This window comes from Phoca vitulina, unplaced genomic scaffold (genome assembly GCF_004348235.1).
Source record: "Phoca vitulina isolate PV1807 unplaced genomic scaffold, GSC_HSeal_1.0 scaffold36, whole genome shotgun sequence".
In the NCBI taxonomy this organism is placed as follows: Eukaryota; Metazoa; Chordata; class Mammalia; order Carnivora; family Phocidae; genus Phoca; species Phoca vitulina.
Window position 1 is genome coordinate 17775661 of NW_022589739.1, and position 22554 is coordinate 17798214.

The window sequence follows — 22554 nt, forward strand, 5'->3', positions numbered from 1 at the left end:
GAAGACAGGGCAGGAAAGGGCAGCTCAGGCCGAGATGTGCAACGGCACGGCATATTCTTCCTAGAGCTGAAAGGACACTCTGGATGTGAAGGAGCTTGGGAACCTCTGAGGTACCAAACAAAAGGGTATCTATTAAGCAAACCCAATATCGAATTTATAAAGTGAACTAATTGGGGCTGGGGAGAGACTACCCATGTCACAACACATTAACCTTTGTCTTTAGCTGGCAGGATCTTAGAGGATTTCCAATGTGACTCAACTGGGCCTTTACCCAAAACCTCAGTAAAAGGGAACCTAGGTTTTGGGGAGGAACCTGGCATGAGAATGGACTAGAACACTCTAGGGCTGCCAGCTAACTGGGAAATGTTGACAAAAGCTTTGAAATGCCTTGTATTTTGGGGTGGAGGGCCAGGGAAGTTGGCGGGAAATAGGACCAGGCTAAGTGCGGGTCAGACACATCTGGCTGGGCACGCACTTCCTGCCCAGAAATCAGAGCCAGAAAGTGGCACCACAAGGCTTGTTTTGTTGTCTTTTGTGTCGGATGGGGTTCTGGGTGCTATGTATGGGTTGCTCAGCGAACCTCTGGCTTCCAGAGGCCAACTTTTCTCCTCAGGGCCCCCTTAGTCCCTGTGCCCCAGACAGGGATGAACATGGCATCAGGTTCTCTGCTTGGTGCCACAGTCCTGAAGGTTCTGAAGGAGACTGAGGTCACTGGGCTATCTAGGCAGATGAAGCGGCCAGAGCCAGGACCCCACAGGACCTGGAAAAAAGCCCAGCCCCTCCCTTTGATGGGCTGATTATCGAGGTTGTTTTGCTCTGCAAGATGATCACAGGGCCTCATTTCTCTGCCAATTGCCCCCATCAGCCCTGCGCCATCCCCCCATTCCTACCCACCCCCCCACCCCCACCCCCGCCCAGGCAGACTCAGGCAGTCAGTGCAGAGACCACAGGAAAGGGATGGGCTGGTTATTGAGATACGTGAGCTGAGAAACTGGTCTCAGGCTGACCTTGGCCCGGCCCCTAATCATAGTAGCCAGTTTTAGGGAGTACTTTGTAAAAGAAAGCTGGACGTTTGGGGTGAACCAAGGGGCAGTTACAAAAGTGCTAGGTTTACAAAGCAGAGTGACTGCATCCTGGCCTGTGAAGTGTGTTGGGCACTGGGGTGTATGTGTGGGGGAAAGGGAGCACCATGGCCACCTCTGCACAGGGAGCTCTGCCCTTCATAAAAGGGCAAAGGGCTTTAGGTGGCTCTGAGGGTGTGAAGTCATAGGAAGGTCACAGGAAGCAGTGTTCGAGGTGGCCTTCAAGCATTCAGGGGCCCTCTGTGGTGGCTGGCCTCAAGAAGTGGTAACACCAAGGGGCCTTACGGTTCCCTCTGGCACCCTTTCTGACCGTCCCTCTGCATGCTTGGCACCACGCTTGGGGCAGGAACAGAGAGCTGACAAGCTCCCGTGTGCCTGGAATTGCCCTTCAGTTGGGGCACAGCTCTTGGCTGTGCACAAGGCTGAACTGAGTCTACTTGAGATGGATGATCACCATGAGGTCTTGTTTGGGGCAGGGAAGGGCTCACAAGATGCACATCCCTGCCTCCCAGGGCACGCTCACTCCAGCTCCCTGGTCCTCTGGGACGGTCCACCTGTACCACTCCGTGTTCTGCCTCTGGTTTGCCAGGCAGATGGCTGCACTCGCCGGAGAGGCGTGCACGGTGTGCTCGATGCACCACCTGTCACTCCACCAGTGCTGGGAGCTCAGTGTGAGGGCTCCCCCTTCCTGCCTGCCTCCCAGGTCTCTGCTCGTGCTGTTTCCGGTGCCCATGGTACCCTGCTTAGCTCGGTCACAACCCAACCTACGCTTCAAGGCCCAACTTGGCCGTCCATCAAGCCCTTTGTGAGAATTGAGCTTGCTTTCCCCAAGTTCCCACGCGCATTTTGTGATCCTCTAAGCCTTTTCCAGATTGAACTTATTTGTGGCCGTTTGCATCCTCAGGGCTCACACACCAAATGCTCCAGACAGGCCTGCTGAGTTGTACTCTTGAGATGCTCCCTGCACGGCGGTGCATCACGATTACGTCCTGAAGGAGCAAGCTTTTACGGAGTTCCTAGGCCTAGCTAGGAATTTTCATAGCCACCAGCTCATGTAAGTCTCGTAACACTGGAAGGTGGGGTTGTTACCCCAGGAGGAAACAAATCAGAGTGGCTCGGTGACTGGTCCCAGGTCACACAGCAAGCGATGGAGCCAGAATTCAGATTCAGGTCAGCTTGTTTCCAAGGCCAGGGTTTTTTTCCCCCTTATAAGCACACACAAAAGAGCAACACCATTTATCATGTAGAATGTATTCTCACATACATTATTTCGTTTGATCCTCACAACAGCCCTGTGAGGTAGGTAGGGTTATGTATTACTGTTATGCCCATTTCACAGACGAAGAAATGGAGGTGGCTCAGTGAGGTGAGTGACTTGCACAAAGTCACACAGCACATTAGTGGCTTCACAGATCCTTTACTTTCTCTAACATCAAGCTGCATGAATTAAGAAGCACCGAAAAGATGGAGAGAGGAACTTTTTATGGAGGAAGAAAGGGCAAGCGGTGATTTACAAGATTTCTTCCTTAAACTGTTTTGTTGTGGTCACAGCTTCTGCTGTCTGTTCTGACCCAGGTTCTCCTGAGTGACCTTCTCGAGTACCATTGGCCTGGTGGCCTGGGACAGTTGTCAGAGACTCCTGGGTCCCACTGTAGGGGGAAAAGGCCTTTATTCCCTAGCAGAGGTGGCCTTGCCCATGGCCCAGCATACCGGCTCCCTACTCCCCGGGTGTAACTACGGGAAGCCCCTTCCTCAGCCCATCTCCTGTGGGGGACTGTGTCACTAGGCTTCCCTGGTTTTGTCTGAGGACCCCTGCCCAATGGGGAAGATTGTGGGACTTCTAAGGCCACACTCCAGGGATGAATCATAATGGGCAGTTTTGAGGCCTGCACTATTCATCACCTCCTAGGGAGTGGTGGCTTGGTGTGTCTTGCCCTAGACTTTCCCCCAACAAGGTCCACGGGCTGGTTATGACCAGAAACAGTACCACAGGGGAAGGTCACTTCTTACAGAGCAGTGTTGAAGGGGCTGGACACTTCCTCCAAGAGCAGGGCTATGGTTCAGCCCACTCCTGGGCGCTTTGCTACACGCTGCCCTGTGAGCCCCTGGTCTCCTTCCTCTGGCAACACTTTTTTGGGGTGGTAAATCTGCATCCTCCAACAGGAGGTGGTCAAAAGCTATGCGGAGGCACGGCTGGTGAGAAGGCGGGTGGAATGGGGGTGACAAACAAAACTATCACAAAATGGGGCTGACTTACAAGGGATGGCTGGGGGCTGACCTTGGTTCTGAAGACAAACCCCAGCGGGAATCCTAATGCCAAGTAAAATATTGTTAGGATAAGTGTCTGGCTTCTTAATAAGGGTGACTATTTTGAAAGAGAAAATACACATTTGGGTGAGAAGGAGGGTCTAGAACCAAGACTAGAAAATGGGAGTCAAAGGATAGATTTTGGTTTTTATGTAAGGAAGGGCTTTTTAACAGCCAGCACTGGCCAACCCTGGCAGGGACTGCCCCGGGCATGATGAACTTCCTGTTGCTGGAAGTATGCAAGCAGGGATATGTGATCACTGGAAGGTGCTAGGGAGAGGCACTCAGCCCCAAATGGGCTGGGTTGTGCTGCAGGCCGGGGAGGACGAAGCGACCATTGGATTATTTTCCAACCCTGAGAGTCCATAATATTATTTGTTTAAAATGACCTGTTTCGATGATACTTCAAATTCTTGTGGGAAAGGAATACAAAAGTCACATAGCAGTCCACATTATGAAATGCCTTTCATTGCACTGGCTCCAGATACTTCAAAATCTTCACAGGGACAGCAGCTCATTTCTGAAATGAGAAATCCCCAAATGTCTACATTTGGCCCAGTCAAGAGGGATATCGCCACCTTCTGAACGCTGCCTGGACACTCACCCGTCTAGGCCATGCCGCAGCTCAAACCTCTCCCCGCCACAGTGGGGGCCAAAAACGCAGCTCCTATTGCACTTCCAAGCCGGCCAAACATGGCTGCCCCTGGGCGAACAAGTCCAAGGTTCCGAGCGCATCCTCGGGACAGAGGAGCAGGCGAGGTGGGACTCTTCTGGTGACTTTACGTCCTGGGGAACTGAAGGGGGCCTCCTTTCTCAGAGGGCTCAGGGAGGCACTGCCTAGTGGTACAGAGAGAGCTGGTGCCTGTGAAGAACCCACCATTCCTCTGTAGCCAGCAAGCCCTCCTGTGGCCTTTCGGACACACTGGCAGACACTTCGCTTGTCATGACAAACAGTGTCATGACAAACAGCCCCTCTCTAGCTCAAAGTGGCAAGGAAAAAGGTGGCTCCGCTGAGAGGACACATGGATTCCTATAGGGAGACTGCATTGTGGGGGGAATCAAGTCCTGCTACGTGATTAATACAGATTAGTGTAGTGACCTGCCTCCCACCACTGGCGAGGGACTCTCCAAGATCTTGGCTGACGTGGAGCTTCTTGGGAGCACCCCCCTCCAGTGCTGCTGGGGTCCTTTTACCTGTACCGTATTAATCGAATAATCTTATTGTTCATAAAATCCACGGCGTGTGGGTGAGAAGAATCGATGCAGAAGCCATCACTCAGAGCGATTTTCAGCACCTCTTCCACAAAGACCTGGAAGCTGTTGATCTGCTTGTTGGCTGGCACCACCCAGAGCCTCTTGAGGTTCTGCTTGGTGTACTCCTCCTCTGGCAGGCCCTCCACATTGGCCACCCAGTCCAGAGTCAGGTGGTTGGGGTCCTGCAGGTGGCTGGTGATGGAGGAGAGATTGCCATTGGAGCAGTAGAAGAGCTTGGAGCCCAGGAGCTTGAGGAAGAGGCAAGAGGTACTAAAGATGTTGGCGTTGAAGACCTCCATGCTGGAGGAGGAGAGGCTGTAGATCTGAGGTGCCTCCCGCACGGTGAAGTGGACTGTCTGCACACGCTGGTTCAGGGTGATGTTGAGCATGGCATTCTTCTCGGCCTTGGAGAGCTCCACCTCCTTCTCCTGCAGTGCCTCAATCAGGGGCTGCACCTGGTAGAAGTCAGCCTCCCTTCGGAGCAGGCCCATCTCCTGGAAGTCCTCCGGCAAGTCCAAGTGGGAGGTCCGCAGGAAGTTGAGGATGTAGCGGAACACTTTGCCATCACGGTCGATGAAGCAGTTACCCTGGCTGTCCCTCTTGGTGGGCATCTTCCCACTGAACATGGCGCCCAGCATGGAGTCGGGGAAGCTGGTCAAGGTTGCCAGTGAGGTCGTGTAGAGCTTCCCCCCGACGTTCAGTGTGATGGGGTCTGACATGGCAGGAGGCTAGGCTGCTGGAAAGTAGTCCTGGGCAGGGAGAAAAGTGAGAAATTACCCAACCCTATCTGGGGTCTTAGTCTGTTGGGGCTGGTATAAAAGAATACCGTAGACCAGTTGGCTTAAGCATTTATCTCTCACAGTTCTGGAGGCTGGAAAGCCCAAGATTAAGGTGTAGGCAGATTTGGTGTCTGGGAAGGGCCATCTTGTTGCCGCGTCCTCATGTAAGAGAAGGGGCAAGAGAGCTCTATGGAGTCTCTTTTATAAAGGCACTAATCCTGTTCTCAGCCCTCATAGCCTAATCACCTCCCAAAGGTCCTACCTCCTCATACCATCACACTGGAGATGAGAATTTCAACATAGGAGCTTGGGGGGACACAAGCATTCAGTCCCTAACATCTATGTATGCATAGTTCTCAACTCCTTATTGTAGATCAAGCCTGCAGTCCTAGAGGTTGGAACGAATTAATACTTGATGAACAAATGGATGGTTGATAATTACCACACTATCTAAAGCATATTAGGTTAACTAGGGAGTTAAAAAAGAAAAAGAAAAAACAAAGCATGGGTCCTACCCTCCAGAGATTGTTGTAATTGGTCTTTAATATCCCAGCATTGGTATTTGTCTAAAAGCACCCTTGGTGATTCTAAATGTTCAGTTAAGACCAGAGAACCACTGTTCTAAGGAATGAAAGCAAATGTGCTTGGACTGGATGCTCTGTTCCCTGCTTGTACACACACTTGTTTACATAACGGTCACACATCTTTTGACACAGATAATACCACCATCCATCCCTATCGTGCAGATGAGGAACACTGCCAGGATTCACTCCCCACGCTGAGACGTGAAGGGCCATGCCAGGACTCAAACCCAGGTCCCTTTATATGAGAGAGAAAAATATGTAAATGCTTACTAGCCAGACACTGGTACATTCTAAGTACCTAGCAGATGCTCGGAGATTTATGTCTTCAAGCCCAGCACTCCTACTGCTGTACCAATGAGGCCTTCTTATTTTTCTATCCCAATGCATTTATAATGACTAGTCATGATTAGTGCCATTTCCATCTATCTCCCAGGCTTACAATAGGCCACTCAGCCCTCTGGACTCTGACACCCTTTCTTGGACTCTCATCCTCCTGTAACCTTGCTATGAAGATGCTCTTGGCTCCTGGTGGCCTGCCCTTTCCCATCACGATGGCACCTTAGTTTTCTCTGAAACCTTTATGTTTCAGTGCAAATGTGGGGCTCTGCACTGAGCACCCTTTACCAGATCTTTAACAAAGCTTCCAGCATCTAAGGCTGGTGAGTCTCCTTCAACCTGAAGTCTTGGAGTCTAACTTTTCTTTAAGGTTCTAGAAAGTAGGGGATGTCCCCTCTTAGCTTCCCACATGATCCCACCTGTGGAACAGATTAAGTAATCCTTCCCTGATGCTGGGCCCGAGGGGCACAGAGAAGAAATGGCCCCTGGCTGCCCTCGAGAAGAGCCCAGCTGGCGAGGACACCCAGACAAGAGGTAGTGAGGGTGCAGTGACAAGGGGGATGGAATGGGAGTAGGTCAGGAATGAATCCTGGCATGCTTACTGTCCAGATGGGAAAACAGAGGTCTGAGGCAGGACTTCCCCCAAAGTGAGGAGGCCAGAGCACTTCTCACCCTCACTATGCCTGCCTTCTGAGGCTGGCTGCACCAAGACCCCTTTACTCCAGAGGACGGAGATTCTTGCCAGAAGATGGAGGCCATGCTGGTGGATTGAGCTGCCCCACCCAACTGTCTGGGGGGTCGCTTCATGATTCCGTCCCCATCTCATGGGGCATCTTGATATTGCAGAAAGGCATTAACCACTTGGAGTGTCTGAAGAGAAACAAGCCATGATGAAGTTGCAAAATCTGCAGCAGGAGCCTGGAGCAGATGGGCTGCGAGACAGTGGGGAAGTCTAACAGAAGGGGTGGGGCGAGGGGCTGGGGGAGGGGTGCCTGCTGTGCGGAGACCTGCCGCTGGGGGGAGGGGCTTTGGCTCAGAGCCGGAGCCGAGTCTTGTCAGTTCTCTCTCCAGAGGGCCCAGGCAGGATATGGACCCAGGAGCCAGGGCCACCCCTTCCTCATTCCAGAATCTCCCTTTCTTTCTAGAAGGTAATTTGCATATTTTAATTTTCAGTCTCTCTTTCTCCTTGATTTAAGGCCCAGGCTCTGTGAAGTGGCTCAGTTCCATGGAAAGAGCAGACTCAGGCATCAGAGAGGCTGGGCTGTCTTTCCTGATGGTTCTGTGGGCCACAGACCCCGTATCTCCTCTGTACATTAGTGCTGAAGAGCGCAGAGCACTGGGGATGGGGAGACAGGAGCCACAGGGCATATCTGGGGGCTCTTGGGTAGGTACCCAAACTCCTCTTTCTCTGCTTGCAAAAGCAGCAGAGCGCCTGCCGTCCTGCCTCTGCCCCCCAGCCGTGCAGCTCCCTGTCGTCATGTGGGGAGAGGGCTGCGCCGGCCGATGCTTAGATGCCAGGTTCCTGACCACCCCTACCCCAGTCTAGGGTGCTCTCTGTGGTATTCTCCCCATGCCCACAAGTCACAGAGCTCCTTCAAGCGCCTATTTTCTAAGGGCAGCACCACTGCGTCCACCATCACACATGCACAGGCCCCGGGGTAGAAGGCACCATTACATGTGGAGAGAGTAACTGGCCACCTCTGGGGCGCTCAGCTTCGTGAGTCTGCTTCGTGGTCAGGTGGGGATGAACCATCCTCACTGAGCTACAGCCCCCTGGGTGCACTCAGCGGTCTCCTGGACATGTCCACCTGGATGTCCCACGGGTACCAGAAGGCCTAACGCAGAATTCCTCTTCCCCCAGACCCGCAGTGAACTCTTCCCGGCCACCCAACTACCTGAGCCCAAGACCTGGGAGGCAGCTCTGACTCCTCATCCCTAAAAATTTTCTTACTCTGTCTCCTCAAACCCATCCCTAAAGCTACTCCCAGAGCTCTGACCACACCGCCACTTTCCTTCCATCCTCATTTGGCACCCTGCCTTCTTTCTGTCCACCTTCCCTTTTGGTTTTTGTGAAGCACTACTGACTGCCCACACCACCTTCCCCTTCCAAGCTCACCTCCAGCCCCTCCCCCACTCTATGCTCAGGCACTCCAGACACCCCTGCGCACATCCTCACACTGTCACCTGCCCCGCCTTTGCTCTCCCTATACCACCTTCTCTGCTGTCAACTTTTAAGGCTCCACCTAGGAGTCACTGCCTCTGTAAGGCTGTCCCCAGATCTCAACTAGTTTAACAGCTCTCCTCTTGGGGCTTGCTGGCCCTTTGCACAGTCCCCCTGGCAGTGCCCACCAATCCATCATGTTATGATCATGGCCCTCCTCCCTGGCTTTATCAAGATGCAGATCACTGGACATCCACATGCAAAAAAAGAACCTCAACCCGTATCTTGGACCATGTAGCAAAAATTAACTCCAAACAGATCACAGGCCTAAATGTAAAATCTTTAGAAAACTTTAAAACTTCCAGGAGAAAACCTTTGTGACTTTGGGTTAGGCAAAGATTTCTTGGCTGGGACCCAAAAGGCACAAACCATTAAAAAAAAAAAATGACAAACAAGACTTCATTCAAAGGAAAAATTTCATTTCAAAAAACACTGTTAAGAAATGAAAATAAGACAAACTGGGAGAAAATATTTGCAGAACACAGATCTAATAAAGGACTGTTAACCAGAATATATAAAGAACTCTCAAAACTCAGAAGAAAACACACAACCCAATGAAAAAAATGGGCAGACGATCTGAACAAACACTTCACCAAAGAAGACATATAGACAAATAATCACATGAAAAATGCTCTAAAGCAGTAGTCATGAGGGACACGAAAATTAAAACCACAAATAGATACCATTATATACCTATTAAAATGGCTACAATAAAAAATCTGACAACACCAAATGCTGCTGACTTCACAGAGCAATGGACACACACACGCGTTGCTGGTGAAAAGGCGACGTGGTACAACCACTGTGGAAGCCAGTTTGGCATTTGGTTTCCACATGACCCAGCAATCCCACTCCTAGTTATGTGCCCAGAGAAATGAAGATGTACATCCATGCAAAACCTGTCCCTGGGTAATTCTAGCAGCTTTATTCATAATTGCCCAAACCTGGAAATGGAAATGGTAAACAAACCGTGGTACAACCATATGATGGAATGTCTCAGCAATACAAAGGGACTCGCTCCTGACATATACCGCAACTGAGGAGTCTCAGAAGTTTCATGAAGTAAAAGAAGCCAGCCTCAAAAGGTTCCATGGTAGGTGATCCTATTTACATAACATTCTGAAAAAGGCAAGACTGTAGAGACAGAAATCAGAGCTGTGATTGCTCGGGCCTGGATTGGGGAAGAGACTGGCTACAAAGAGGCAAGAGGGAATATTTTGGAGTGATGGAAACAGTCTAGGTCTTGATGTGGGCGTAGTCAAGTGACTGTTAAAGGTTCTAAAAATTCATGTGACTGTAGACCTCAAAAGGGTGAATTTTACTATATGTAAATGAATTCATAAACTGGAAAAAGAATCAAGAGCGTATTTATGTCATGAAATCTATACAGTGGGTTGTGACCAGCTACATATATTGTTGGGAAACTTTTGTTTCAGTTTGTTGGTGTATGAACTGGATCGTGATATAAAGTAAAGTATATTTTCATACTGGGGGTTGTGATAAAAAATATTTTTGAAAACCACTGCCTAGGTTGTGATCTCCTTGAGAGCAATGACACATCTCATGTCCCTGCAGGGGCACTGCCTAGCACACAGTGGGTGCTGGTGACATGGGGATGGGGGGGGGCGGGCAGCAGGGAGGGGCTGGGACAGGGTAGGAATGAACATTTACTGAGTGTTTTACTACATCCAAGGCCTTTACACTCACCAGCTTCTTATAGCAACCCTAAAAGTAAGCATCATTTTCCATTTGGCAAGTAGGAAAGTGGAACTCAGAGAGACTGGTGACTTGCTCAGGACACACAGCCAGCTAGCGGAGAGCCCATCCTTGGCCCACTCAGGCTGCAAAGAGTTGTAATAGTGACAAAAGGCGTAATAGCTTCAAACAAGTTTGAGAATCTCCAAAGCAGCCTTAGAAACACTGCCCTGCGGCTTGCTTGGCAAGACAGCTACCACTTACTGAGTGCACACCTCCTGCTCTCACTACGTGAGGAGCTTCATGTAACACTTGGTAGTATTTTATTTACTTGTAATAAAAATATATAGAAAAGTACAGATGATGATACCATTGTGCTAAATGCTGGACATGCATTCTCTCATTCGATGTCTTCACAAGCACCCTATGAGATAAGAGACTATTATTACCTCCATTTGACAGACGAGGAAACCGAGGTTCAGAAAGTTTAAAAGTCAGTGGAGGACCTGGGATCCAAATCCAGTTCTGTGTGGGTCCAACACCTCTGATCATTCCTCCTTCCCGTCACCGGGTCTCAACGTGAGTAAGAGACGCCCACTCCCTTGTTCTCAGTCCAGACCAGTCAGTAGGTGGTCTCGGATGGCTAGTCCGCTGCCAGCCTGCACTCTGCCCACTCCCATCGAAGGACGTGGGGACAGGACCCAAGGATGACCTAGAGCGCCTCCATGGCTGACACAGGGCAAGTCCACTGAGAGGCCCAAGCCCTTCTATTTCAACAGCAGCGGACGATGTCTAATGATCAAACATGAGAACACAAAAGCCAGGTTTTTCAAAGCCAGATTAGAAAAGATGGATGAGAGGGGCACCTGGGTGGCTCAGTGGGTTAAGCGTCTGCCTTCAGCTCAGGTCATGGTCTCAGGGTCCTGGGATCGAGCTCCACATCGGGCTCCCTGCTCAGCAGGGCATCTGCTTCTCCTTCTCCCTCTGCCCCTACCCCCTGCTTGTGCTCTCTCTCGCTCTCTCAAATAAATAAATAAAATCTTAAACAAAAAAAGATGGATGAGAATGCAAACTGAACCAGGAAATAGATAAAAGAAATCACACCACTGCTTCTGAATGAGTAATTTTTTCTGAAGCAGGAGACTTTCCAAGTCTGCCTCTCGACTTGAAAAGAACCAAGAAGATCAGCCCTGTTTCCCTCTTGGAGAAAACGAATGGTGTCAAACCAGTAAATTATGCCCTGCTGATTGTCAGACCATCTGACTGGGTTGGGAAGGCCAGGAGGCCTGGGGACTTGGAGTTGCTGCTGGAATTCTGTCCTCCCTGAAATGGGTCTGTGGCCCAAATGAGAGGGGTTCCTGAGGCCCAGCCTGGTCCCATGTAAAGGGCAATTCCAGTCTGGGGCCTGAAAATCACCCAGGTGCAACCTCTACCTTTCTGTGCCATAGAAAATGTAATTGTTTGAAAGCAGATGTCCTGTAAGGAAAGACAGCCAACACATTAGAGTCCTACTTTAAAACTCTGTCCCGGGGGCGCCTAGGTGGCTCAGATGGTTGAAGCGTCTGCCTTCGGTTCAGGTCACGATCTCCAAGTCCTGGGATAGAGCCCCACATCGGGCTTCCAGCTCAGTGGGGAGTCTGCTTCTCCCTCTCCCTCTCCCCCTCCTTGTATTCTCTAATTAATAAATAAATCTTAAAAAAAACAACAACAAAACACAACTCTGTTCTGGCACCCACCTGTCCTTGCAGTGCTCATGAAGGACACAACTAATGCTTGCTAAGTACCTGCTCTGTATCATACCTACACTAGTGTGTTACACATACTAGCTCATTTAAGTCCCATAATGCTCCTTCAAGGGAAGTATTATCTCCAACTTTACAGATGAGAACTTCAGGTTCTAAGAGGGAGGGAACTTGCCCCAGACAGTGGCAAAGCCAGGATCCTAGGCAAAGTCTGTGCTATGAACAAAGGCCATTGGAGAGATCTGGCACTTGTGCCCCCCCCCACCTCTTACCAGGTGCTCTTACACCTGCCATCTCAATTTGATTCTGACCTACATAAAGACCAGGGCATAGAGAATCAACATTTCCTGAGAAACGAGCACATGCCCAGAGCTATGTGAGGCATTTTCCTATAGACTGTTTCATTAAAATACCACACTGATGCTGTGAGGTAGGTATGAGTATCATCCCAATTGTTAGGGTTATAAAACTGAAGCACAGAGTAGTGAAGATAGCTGCTTAAGATCACACAGCTGGAGGCAGCAGAGCTAGAATTCCAAATGAGGTCTCTCTCCAAAGCCTGTGCCCCCTCCAGTAATACAAGCCATAGTATTTTATTAAGGAGCATAAATAGGATTTGAATAGACACCTGTAATACTTCGGAGATGAACTATCTTAAAGTTGTTCTAAAAGTAACTACAGTTGTTATGTTATACTTATCCAAACCCCAATAGTATTTTTTCCAAAGGATTAAAAAAAAAAAGATTAACAACTACTCTGGAAAACAGTATGGAGTTTCCTAAAAAAGTTGAAAATAGAGCTACCCTACGACCCAGCAATTGCACTACTGGTATTTACCCCAAAGATACAAATGTAGGGATCTGAAGGGGTACGTGCACCCCGATGTTTATAGCAGCAATGTCCACAATAGCCAAACTATGGAAATAGCCCAGATATCCATTGACAGATGAATGGATAAAGAAGATGTGGGGTGTGTATACACACACACACACACACACACGCACACAATGGAATACTACTCAGTCATCAAAAAAATGAAATCTTGGGGTGCCTGGGTGGCTCAGTTGGTTAAGCATCTGCCTTCAGCTCAGGTCATGATCCCAGGGTCCTGGGATCGAGCCCCACGTCGGGCTCTCTGCTCAGTGGGGAGCCAGCTTCTCCCTCTTCCTCTGTCTGCTGCTCTGCCTACTTGGGCATGCTTACTCTCTCTATCAAATAAATAAATAAAATCTTTAAAAGAAAATTGAAATCTTGCCATTTGCAACTATGTGGATGGAACTAGAGGGTATTATGCTAAGCGAAATAAGTTAATCAGAGAAAGACAATTATCGTATGATTTCACTGATATGTGGAATTTAAGAAACAAAACAGAGGATCATAGGGGAAGAGAGGAAAAAATAAAACAAGATGAAATCAGAGAGGGAGACAAACCATAAGAGACTCTTAAACTGAGGGTTGCTGGAGGGGAGGGGTTGGGGAATGGGGTAACTGAGTGATGGGCATTAAGGAGGGCATGTGATGTGATGAACCCTGGGTGTTATATACACCTGATGAATCACAGACTTCCACCTCTGAAACCAATAATACATTATATGTTAATTATTTGAATTTAAGTGAAAAGAAAAAAAGATTAAAATCTTACTTTGATAAATTTGATGACTGATAACCTGAAAGAATATTTGAAAAAGAGTAATTACCTTAAACATTAGTTAAGATAACTAGTAACTACTAGTAATGCATTAAATAGGACTATAAAGCAATGACATTTCAAACTGTGGTATTAAAACAATAAAAAAGAGAAGGAACTTTGTAATACATGTGTTGAAAAGACTGATTAGCAATTAAAAATATATATATATTGATCCTTACAACAATAACTCTGGGACCCTGGCAGGACATATCACATTATTTTTATTTCACCAACGCAGAGAAAATAAATCCCTGGCCCAGGGCTTCATATACATTCTTGATTTCTGAGTCATGACCGAGAGGAGGTTCTGGGCTTGGACATTCCTCAGAGAACCAGTCCTTTGGAGGCAGCCTGGGTTCTTCTCTAATCTGGGTCTTGAGCAAGAGACTGAACCCAGCCACAGAGGTTTGAGCCAATAGTCTGTATACTCATGGAGTCCTGGAAGAGGCATGGGCTTTCTGTGCAATTTCCTACATTACTGCCCACGGAGCTTCCATAATGACACTACTTGCCATGCAATCTATTCCTTCTACACAGTGAGGGCCAGATGCAACAACAGTAAATCTACTGATAATTATTTCTCTACCTGCCCATTCATCCATTCATCATTTCTTAGCTCTGCTCACTCAAAGAGCCTAGAAATGATAGTCCAGTAGCAATGAGCACACCTGGCCCCAGATCTTAGTTTCTAAATGTTAAATCCTACAAAAAGAAACCAGGGTTTCCTGGGGGAAATTGATGATTCCAGGACTTTGACAGAAAAAGTACAAGGTGAGCCTGGAACAGCTCTTGCCAGATAGCAAAGAAGCAATCAAAGATTAATGAGATCCAGTCAGAAGAACACAGGAGATCTTAAAAGTTCTCATCAAAAGAAAAAAAACTATTTTTGTAACTACATGTTGTGGTGGATGGTAACTAAACTCATCATGGTAATCATTTCGCAATATATACATATATCAAATCATTATGTGTGATTTATATCTCAATTCAAACAAAACACAACACAACACAGGAGCTGGCCTGAAGGGACTCTCCTTGGCCAAATTTGGAATAATTTGAGTACCAAAAAAGATTAATGATGATAATGGGCTATATTACACACTGAATTAAAAAAAAAACCATGAGTCTGTGTCACTCCAAAAAGAAAAAAAGACAGGGAGAGTGAGAAAGACACATACACAGAGGAAAAAATTATTCTATAACAAAGAATACCAGTCAATAAACAAAGAATGGCATAATTAGAAAATCACCATTTTGCAACCCTCAATGTTGCAATTCGGGCAAGGATCATCAATGGATGTAGTGAAAGGTATAGTGAACACACAATTTCGACCTTCTCAAAGAATTACTCCAAAGACTAATTACAGTGGGAAAAAGTACAGAGATGGGGAGATCAGGCGGTTGTGACCTTAACCAACAATCAAATTTAGCATTCATGGACAGTAGGACCCTGATATCATACACTTCCTGATGTGATGCAATAAGTATACAGCACTGTGAGAAAGAAAAAAAAATCCTGAATCTGATCATTGATAAAATACTCAAACCCAAATTTACACAGGTTGAGGAGGCTCTTTCTAGATTAAATGAGATGTTTAAAGAGATATAACTAAATACGACGCATGAATCTTGACTACATCTGGTAAAAAAAACTCCATAAGATATTTTTTGGCAGTTGGAGAAATTTGAATATCCACTGGTTATTAGATAATATTGACTTCTTTCAAATTTTCTTAGGTATGAGAATGGTATTACGGTCATGTCAGAGAATTCTGTAATGAGGATATATGCTGAAGAATCTAGGGGACAGGTGTCAAGACATCTGTAAATTTTAAACGGTTCAGCAAAAAGGTGTGTGTGTTTGTGTGTATAAAAGCAAAGTCAGCAAAGGGTGAATTGGTGTAGCTAGGTGAAAAGCCACCCTTTAAACTTTTCTGTAGCCTTGAAAGTTCTAAAAATATTTTTATTTTGAAAGGGGGAAGAAAAGAATGCTTCCCTCATAGGACGACAGATGTAAAATTCCAGTCAGAGTGCCCGGCCCCAATAAATAGCCAGGTTCAACAAACAGGTTTGTTATTACTACTCCCAAGAAGCATTATAATCTGGTCATTCTCCTCTCCACGTACTGCTGTGCTGTGGAGGATGAGGTAGCAAACCAGGGCGAAGCTGAAAGAGCCCACAGTTGGTGGTGGAGATAGAAGTTAAACCTGCGTGGTCTCTCTCCACAGAACCACCACTCACAGAAAGCACAGCACGAGGCCTGCCTGTCTCTGTGCTGGGACCCAGGCTGGGACAAGATGGCTGTTCAGGCCTTGCTTCCCTCGCCTCCTCCCGAAACCCAGAGTCTCTGCTACTACAGCAGGAAAGAACTTCCTGTTACAGCTCACCGAGAATGGTCACAAAGAGGGGCCCATTCTGGGCCTCATAAATGTTGTGGAGGGGCTTTGGCATCCCCTGGGCCTGTACTAGCTGTGTGGGCCTGGGCCAACTCCCCGATTGCTGGTGACTGTATCTATAGCAGTAATGATAATGGCTGACATTTAGGAGCAGCTATTCCTACGCTGGGCACTTTATGTCTGTTGATTCCATAAATGAAGTAGATACTATTCCTCTCCCTACTTTAGAGACCAACCATACCAGGCCCTCTCCTATCTCTGAAATTTGGTACCTGCCATCCCTTCTGCCTGCACTTTGAAGGAAAATCCCATTCATCTGCCAGGCCCTTCAGCTGGAATTCCTTCCTTCCTTCCTTCTCTACATCTCCAGAGCATTTTATTTTCCATCCTTTACCAAAGTCTGCTTTGCCTGAGTAGATGGGTGCCTGACCATCCTGTTGGGGCTGGGATCTCCCCTCTCTGTATCCCCTGAAGCAGGCAGAAGAGGAGAAGGGGAAGAAATTTCTTCCCTGCTTAGTCAGATCCATTTTCCTCACCCCAGACTGACATCTACCAATGGGGGGGGGGGGGGCAGTTATGACCATTTCCTGAATTTTAAAACATTTTTATTTTAAAACACTTTAAGTTTCATTTTGGAATCTAAGGCAAGGCCCAGGTGACCACATGGAAGTGAATGTAGGAATTCCCACCGTGCAGGAGATAGATTGAATATGGCTGGGTAAATTTCAAGGGTGACAATACTCAGAGTGAGTAATGTGTCTCCCAGTAAAACCAAATGAGACTCCTTCCCGCCCCCACAATCCACCAGGATAAAAACTGGCTCACAGCTTGGGGACTGTATGGGAGCACTGCCCCTCACCTTCCCTTCCTGGCCTCCCCACACCCAACAGCTTCAGTCCTGTATTGCCCAGTTCATATCTCTACGAAGCCCACAGGCAGCTCCATTACCCCATAACCCACACTGTAGTGGGAAAAGGTGTCGTCTGCACTCAGGTGACACGGACCCTGCAGTGAGCTGCCCAGCTGGAGGAGGGAAGCCACCTCACCTGGCAACCTGACTTGCCCATTGGCCACAGCAGAGTATTCTCTTACCTGGTGCACACTCCCAACCACCACCACCATCCCCCATCCCCTTCCAGAATTTTCCTTCATCCTCTCAGCTTACTCTCAGATTTCATCTTGTGGTTTTCCTCAAGCACAAGCACTCTATTTCAACCACTCTCTTCCTTAAGGCCTTCCTGCTTCTCACAACCATGATAATTTATACAATTCAAACGTATCTCCTCATTACATCCTCACAATATCAATAGGAGGGTTGCCTTACAGGTTGGCACTCAGAAGGGTTGAAGCTGGTCCTGTCACACAACCTGCATAGGGCAAGACATCTAAACTTTTGTTTCTTCCTGCCCTCCACTCCTGATTACTCCTGTAAACAGATACAGCGATGCCTTTACAGTGTATGAGAGTTGAATGAGATCATGTGTGTGACGCACTGAGTTCAAGGGATGGGCTCTTTATTTCTATCACAAGGGAGGGAAGGTGTTCTGTGCATTCACGGGTGTTTGCCCACTCGGGCAACCCGGTACCCAAAGCATATCAGCGCGTGGCCAACCCTGGGCTTTCCAAGGCTGTGCAGGATCCTTTTCATCTTTGTGTCTCTGCCCCACCTTCTCCAGTGCTTTTTGGCCCATTCCAACCAGTCTAACCGAGGCTTGCCTTATCGGCTTTCTCAGCACTCACATCCCAGCCTTGGCCTCCGGTTTCTCCGACCTCACCCGAGTTCTCCTCCTCACCTAGAGACTCCGCCCCTCCTTGCCCCACCCACCAGACTCCTCCCACAGTCTCGACCCTCTTTATCCGGGCTTTTCCAACCTTCCCCATCCATCCAGACTCCTTCCACCAGCTCCGCCCCCTCTCCCCAATTATCGCCCCCTCCCCCGCAGCCTCTGGCGTTGCCATCCCCATTGCACGGATGAGAATGGCGAGGCTCGGATAGGTAAGATGACCTCTCATAGTAGGACAGGTGCCAGGTGGGCCCGCGTCCCCTCACCGGCTGTCTCTGAGCCCCGCGTCCCCGGCCGCGCCGCACCCACCTCCTGCCCTCGCTCTGCAGCCTCCCCTCCACCGGCGGCCAGCGCAGCTTTGCAAGGGGGGGGAGGAGGGCCGGAGCCCAGCCCAGGGGCGGGGCGGCGCGGGAGCCGCGCGCAGCTCTCCGGGACTTGTAGTTCTCTATGGGTTCTTTGCGGCACGGCACGCCGAGCGCAAACTCCATCTCCCAGGAGGCATTGCAGTGAGCCCTCCAGCTCCCCGCTCGCCCCGGCTGGAGCTCAGACCGGCTGGTCTTAAAGGGGACGCAGCCTGAGTGGCGGTTCGCGGGGTGGCCCCCGCTCCGGCTCCTCCCCGTTTCCCGCACCTCGCCCCTCCCCACGCACCGTCCCGCAGCCCCGCAGCCCAGCGGCAGCGAGGCTGACTCGGGATCCCTGGGTTCAAGCTTGTGCAGAGCTGGGTGGGGAGTTTGGACTTTGCAGTGAAAGCAGCATCCCTGCCGGCTGGGACCTGGCGGAGGGCGTCCCCACTCCAGGGGGAGCAGAGGACTCGCCCTGACCTAGCCTGGCCTAGCCTAGTCCTGCCAGGCCTGAGCGCCCCGCCCAGAAGCCGGCTCTGAGGCCGGGGCCACCGGGGTCCCAGAGGTAAGGGGGCCGGGGGCGTGTATGCAGGTTATGGGGAGGGAGTGTCTGCACCCTGGCGGTTCGAGAGCCCTGGGCAGGCGCGAAGGGCTCTGAGAGTTTGGGGCTGGGAGAAGGGAGGTCTAGGTGCATCTTGGGCCTCGCTGTGTGACCTTGGGCGAGTAGATGCCCCTCTCTGGGCTTCCACCTCCGTCATCAGTTGTGTTTGGAGGTGATCCCTCCCTCTCCCCCAATACAATGAAGCTCACCGGCCTTTGGTGGGGTCCGCAGCTCCAGCCTGGGCTGGGCGACAGTGCACCGGTATAACTGAAAGGAGGGGTGGGGCTAAGATAGGGCACAAACTGGGGGGCCAAGAGGTTGCAACCGCTTGGAATGGGCTTTTACTCTTCTCAGCATCCTCGCCCGGGCGTACTCCCCCTACAAGACTTGAGACTCCTTGTGTTAGCCTGGTGCCCACCCTTCCAGAAAGCCTGGTGTGGGGGTGGGGACGTGGCTATCTTAAGTACGTGAAGGGTGGCCCCAGCAGGGATGGGTGATTGTGGTGGGTTCCTGAGAAGGGAATATATGCTCTCTCTCCTCCCATTCCCCTCCAGTTCAAGAGCGGTTGCTTTTTACCAGTAAAACCTTTTCTTTCTTTCTTCTTAGGAGACAGTTTGGTGGCCCAGACAAGGGCCTCCCAGTAGGAGGGCAAGGGGATCCTTCCCAGGGCTGCCTTGGGTAGAAGAAATTCAGTTATAAAAATTCAGATGCTGCTGTCCAGAGACTTGGGTGGGGGGTTGCTGGGAGGGACACCTAGTGCTCCCCAGGCGGCTCTGGCACCCAGGGGAGTCAGAGGAGGTCGACTGGATGTGAGGGTCAGAGAGCAGAATAAATGGGCTCCTCAGCTCTTAGGTGCTAAGTTGGGGCTTGGAGGGTCCACTGTGCTCTAGGGTAGGGAGAGGTTGAGTGAGACCTTCCTGAAGCCCCCTCCCTGTCCTGTGAGATTCTGTGAGCTTTTGACCTGAAGGCTAAACAGGAACAGTTTTTGTTTTTCTTTTCTTCAGTGTTGGTTGTTTGAGTCATTTCTAAATGGCTAAATCCTCACTCAGTCCTGTCCAATGACCTCAGTAGGGACTTTCTTGGCTAATGTATGAGTCTCAGGGTTATGGATATGCAGGACCAGACCTGGCAGATGAGAGGGCAGTGACTGGGCCAGTCCCTGGAAGGTGCTTTTCTGGTGACAGCTTTAGTTTTATCTCATCTTGCTGTCACATATCTTCCATTGGCCACTTAGCACTCCTTCGCTTCTGTGCCTGGTCCTGTGCTAGGCATAGATAGGGGACTGGACCTCCTTCAAAAGGAGATCCCAGCCTGGTGAGGGAGATAGACATAGAATCCAGTGACACTGCTGAGGGATGAGAAAAGCAAAGAGGGCCTTGGAAAGCTCAGAGACTTGGACTGCAGGGGGGTTAGGAAAGGCTTCCCAGAGGAGGGGGCATGTGACCTGGGCCTTGGAGGATGAGTCAGAATTTGCCAGAAGAGGGAAAAGCCTTTCCCAGCAGAGAGGACATCACCAAAAGGTGGGCAGCAGGAAAAGCCCACTGCCCATATTCCTTCAGATTTGTCGCCAAACAGTGTTGGTCAAGTTCATGTCTACCCCTGCCCCCCATCAGCCAAGTGTCACAGAAAGGGCTTGAATGTCAAGCTCAGGAGTTCAGATCTTATGCTGAAGGGGCTGGGGAGCCTTGAGAGTTCTGAGCAGGGCATGGCAAGATGGACCTTATCATCTAATGAGATTAATCAGACGATGTTTGCAGAGTGGGTCACAGAGACCTGGGAGGGATGTGAGGAAGCCTGAATTGGGCCCAGGGTGTGGGGGCAGGGCATTGGACACACACACACACACACACACACACACACAGACACGGTGCTTTGGGGGTGGTGGAGATGAGTCAGGCTTCACTAAGCAGGAACAGATACCTGTCAATACACAGTGGAAATGTGGAGGGTCATCCAAAAGGGACAGATAAAGGGATCTGGGCCTTCCAGGGGAGGGATCGTGATGTTCCTATATGTTACTGTGTGCCCTGGAGCAGACTGGGTGTTGCTGGGACTCTCAGGCTGTCATGCCAGCAATGAGAGGTATAAACCAAGGGCTCGGGGGAAGAGCAGCAGGATTGGCTGGGAAAGGCTAAGGGGTGGTCAGGTGGTCATCTCACATTTGGGGGCTCAGAGGCTCAGAACCGTGAAAGAGCACCTGTCTCAAGGCTTTGGGCACTATGGGGCATAGTGCCTGGGCTAGATTCGAAGGCTGGACTCTATTCTGCAGAACACATACCTCTACTGGAGGATGGATTGAGGGAGGGAATGAGGAGATGGGGTTAGAAGGCTACTGCACTAGTCCAGGCAAGAAGTAAAGAGGAGCTGATCCTGGGTGCTGCTGGAGCTCAGGGCGAGATAGTGGAAACACTAAGTTGGCAGTGAGGGATGAAATTCCTGGTAGAATCCGCGAGATCAGGAGTGTGTGTCTGCTTGTCTCCTTGCTTGACAGTGTCTGTTTCCCCACTTGGTGCCAGATGGCCCAAGAAGAGACTCATGACTGCCCCAGCTATCATCTTTTTTATATCTTGTCCCCTTCCCTGTCAGGGCTGAAATGGTCCCCATTTTCCAGGTGAAACAGCTGAGGAGCCTGGCAGGGACTCACCCAAGGTCACCTGGTGATTCAGAAGCAGAGAACCTGGGCCTCCTGCTTTTCATGTGGGCTTTTCTTTTCCTTTTTTTTCTTTTTTAAGATTTTATTTGTTTGACAGAGAGAGACACAGCGAGAGAGGGAACACAAGCAGGGGGAGTGGGAGAGGGAGAAGCAGGCTTCCCGCGGAGCAGGGAGCCCGATGCGGGGCTCGATCCCAGGACCCTGGGATCATGACCTGAGCCGAAGGCAGATGCTTAACGACTGAGCCACCCAGGCGCCCCTTCATGTGGGCTTTTCTAAGGAAGGATACGGCTGCTGTGTGCTGTGAGCCTGGTGCGGGGCAGCTGTCTCTTGGGTCAGAGCCAGTGTCGACAGGCCGTCTCCTTGTCCAGAGCCTAGAGGAATAATCCAACCTTCCCCTGAGGAATGCTGGTGGTCTGCTGCTTCCTCCCCCAGGGAGACCAAGTGCACATTCTTATCCCACCCTGTCAAGGCTGCATCCCTCTTCTATGTTGATCCTCCACGTTCCCATGTGTGCCGTAGGGAAATCAGGCCTTGTCCTGCCTCCCTTCTGTGGCCTGTGATGAGGTCAGGTGAGCTCCAAGCCTCTAAAACCCTTTTGCATGAACACACCCAAGATATTGAGTGGGTTTGGTTGGTGAATACGGTGACAGCTGACCTCAGACTGCCTGTGTGGGAGTGGGGGCAGGTAGGCAGGGCTTGCCTGGAGTGGCCGGGCCATGGACTGCACGGAGGCTGCATGGCTGGCCTCGGAGATCACAGCCCTCACAGAAGGGCACCACTGCTGGGCCTCCAGCCGCCAGGTGCAAAGGTATCAGGTAGAATGATATGAAATTGCCAACATCTGCTCCTTTGCTTTCATGTGGTTCAACCGGATATCACTTATCCCCATTTTACAGAACAGAAAAGAGGCTCATGATGTGATTTGCTCTAGGTCACATAATGAGTTGCAAGACTAGAATAAAATTTGCCCAAGGTCACACTAGAACTTAGGACTCGCCATTCCTGGTCTGTTTTTCTTTCCATTTCCAGAACCTTCCCTAGTTTTAGAACCCCATTTCTGCCTGCCCCCAGGCCCTCTTCTTCCAC

The 22554-nt window shown here is 49.8% G+C and overlaps 2 protein-coding genes across 2 annotated transcripts in view; one reads left to right on the forward strand and one right to left on the reverse strand.

The window, feature by feature from the left end:
* Positions 1–1637: 1637 nt before the first annotated feature.
* On the reverse strand, positions 1638–18265 carry KCTD21 (potassium channel tetramerization domain containing 21). Its single transcript, XM_032427307.1, has 2 exons — positions 18180–18265; positions 1638–5392 (listed from the first exon to the last, which is right to left on the reverse strand). The coding sequence occupies exon 2, from the start codon at positions 5360–5362 to the stop codon at positions 4580–4582; it is 783 nt and encodes a 260-aa protein (XP_032283198.1). The 5' UTR covers positions 5363–5392; positions 18180–18265; the 3' UTR covers positions 1638–4579.
* Positions 18266–18439: 174 nt separating this feature from the next.
* USP35 (ubiquitin specific peptidase 35) overlaps positions 18440–22554 on the forward strand; it is a 51421-nt gene continuing 47306 nt past the window's right edge. Inside the window, exon 1 of the mRNA XM_032427086.1 lies at positions 18440–18776. The gene's annotated coding sequence lies outside the window, so the exon portion shown is untranslated. The remainder of the gene's footprint in view (positions 18777–22554) is intronic.

Coding starts and splice junctions, on each gene's coding strand:
- KCTD21 (XM_032427307.1), bottom strand. CDS start 5,362: ATGTCAGACCCCATCACACTGAACGTCGGGGGGAAGCTCTACACGACC.